General features: G+C 54.1%; 1 protein-coding gene across 1 annotated transcript in view; it reads right to left on the bottom strand.

The window, feature by feature from the left end:
- LOC122326989 (cadherin-6-like) overlaps positions 1-598 on the bottom strand; it is an 11,868-nt gene extending 11,270 nt beyond the window's left edge. Inside the window, exon 1 of the mRNA XM_043222213.1 lies at positions 505-598. Within this exon, the coding sequence (XP_043078148.1) occupies positions 505-598 (94 nt within the window). The remainder of the gene's footprint in view (positions 1-504) is intronic.
- Positions 599-1,284: the final 686 nt, after the last annotated feature.

Below are 1,284 nucleotides of genomic sequence, written 5' to 3'. Positions count from 1 at the left end.
GCACTCATCCAATCCTTCACCACCTACACAGACATGCACATACAAACACACACAGAACCCAATAAAATAAGAACTTAGTAAAAACATTGGTGTAAAAAGAAAAAAGAAAAGTGATTTTCAGGTATAGAGAGGGAAATAATACCAGTCAGAGATCTAATGGATCCAAACAGATGCTTGTTGTAGCTAAACAGAAAGTAAGGCAGCTAGTGGGTTGTAATTTACTTCCTGCGGCAGAACTCAAATCAAAACTGGAGGCTCTTCCATGGTGGAGGGAGAAGAAGAGGAGGGTGGTGGAAAGGTGGAGGTGGGTTAGGTGAGCATGTGGGTGTAGGGGAGAATTGAAAGGCATTTTGCATACCTGCAAGAATTGGCATGAGCGCTCCTGCTGACAAGCCTCTGCTTTCACTAGAGCCTTATCTACATTTACTGAGAGCCTTCTGCAGACTTGACGTGCTCTGCTCACCGCGGAGAGAGGACGACTCACGCGAGCTCTTCTTCACCCACTGACTGTGACGCCGTCCACGCTCAGCGGATGCTCGTGCACGCACGAGCACTTGCCCAAATCATTGCTGCTGCGGAGTTTGGCGCGCCTGGTCATTGATAGTGTTGTAGGCTTCCAAGAAGTACTCAAGCACCGTGATTTATCCGGTGACGCCCGCATGGTCATGACGCCTGCGGTCCATGAGTGAAACAGGCAGGCCTCACGCTCCAATTCATCCGAACTCCAGTAGCCAGAAGGTGGTGTCCTGTTCTTGGTTCAGCCGACTTGCAGCGCTCGCCCCTCGCTGCTGCTTATGTGCCGTAAGTAGGGGGTTCTCCGCCGGGGCTTGCCTTCCTCCGCTGATGCTGCCCTTGCCGCGGCCGCGTGACCATGGTGTGGGCCTCTAGTGAGTGGGACTTAGTGAAGAGCTTCTGAACGGAGTGCACCAGGTGCCGACCGCCAGGGCTGTCGCTCCGCTGTTCTTGGCGCGCACGCTTGTACTGCAGCGCAGATAGCTGGTCCAGGCACTGGGAGTTGCCGGCTTAACTGATCCAACAGGGCGACAGGGACGCTGTTGACCCTTGTTGGCTGGAACCTCCCGGTGTAGGGAAACCACAGCGGTCTCATCCTTCACGATCATGCTGAGAGCTGTAGTGTCGGCGGGGAAGGTCCCATAAGGCACCACGCAGTCGGGCTGGTAGGGCTTCTCTGGGAGTAGTAAGAGTGGTCGACCGGTGGGGTTGTCGATCTGGCTGATGAGGTAGGGCTTGTGGTCCAAGTGGTGACCCATGGAGTCAAAAAGA

Source organism: Puntigrus tetrazona, chromosome 2, assembly GCF_018831695.1.
Source record: "Puntigrus tetrazona isolate hp1 chromosome 2, ASM1883169v1, whole genome shotgun sequence".
Lineage (NCBI taxonomy): Eukaryota > Metazoa > Chordata > Actinopteri > Cypriniformes > Cyprinidae > Puntigrus > Puntigrus tetrazona.
This window is presented reverse-complemented; position numbering and strand designations above follow the sequence as displayed.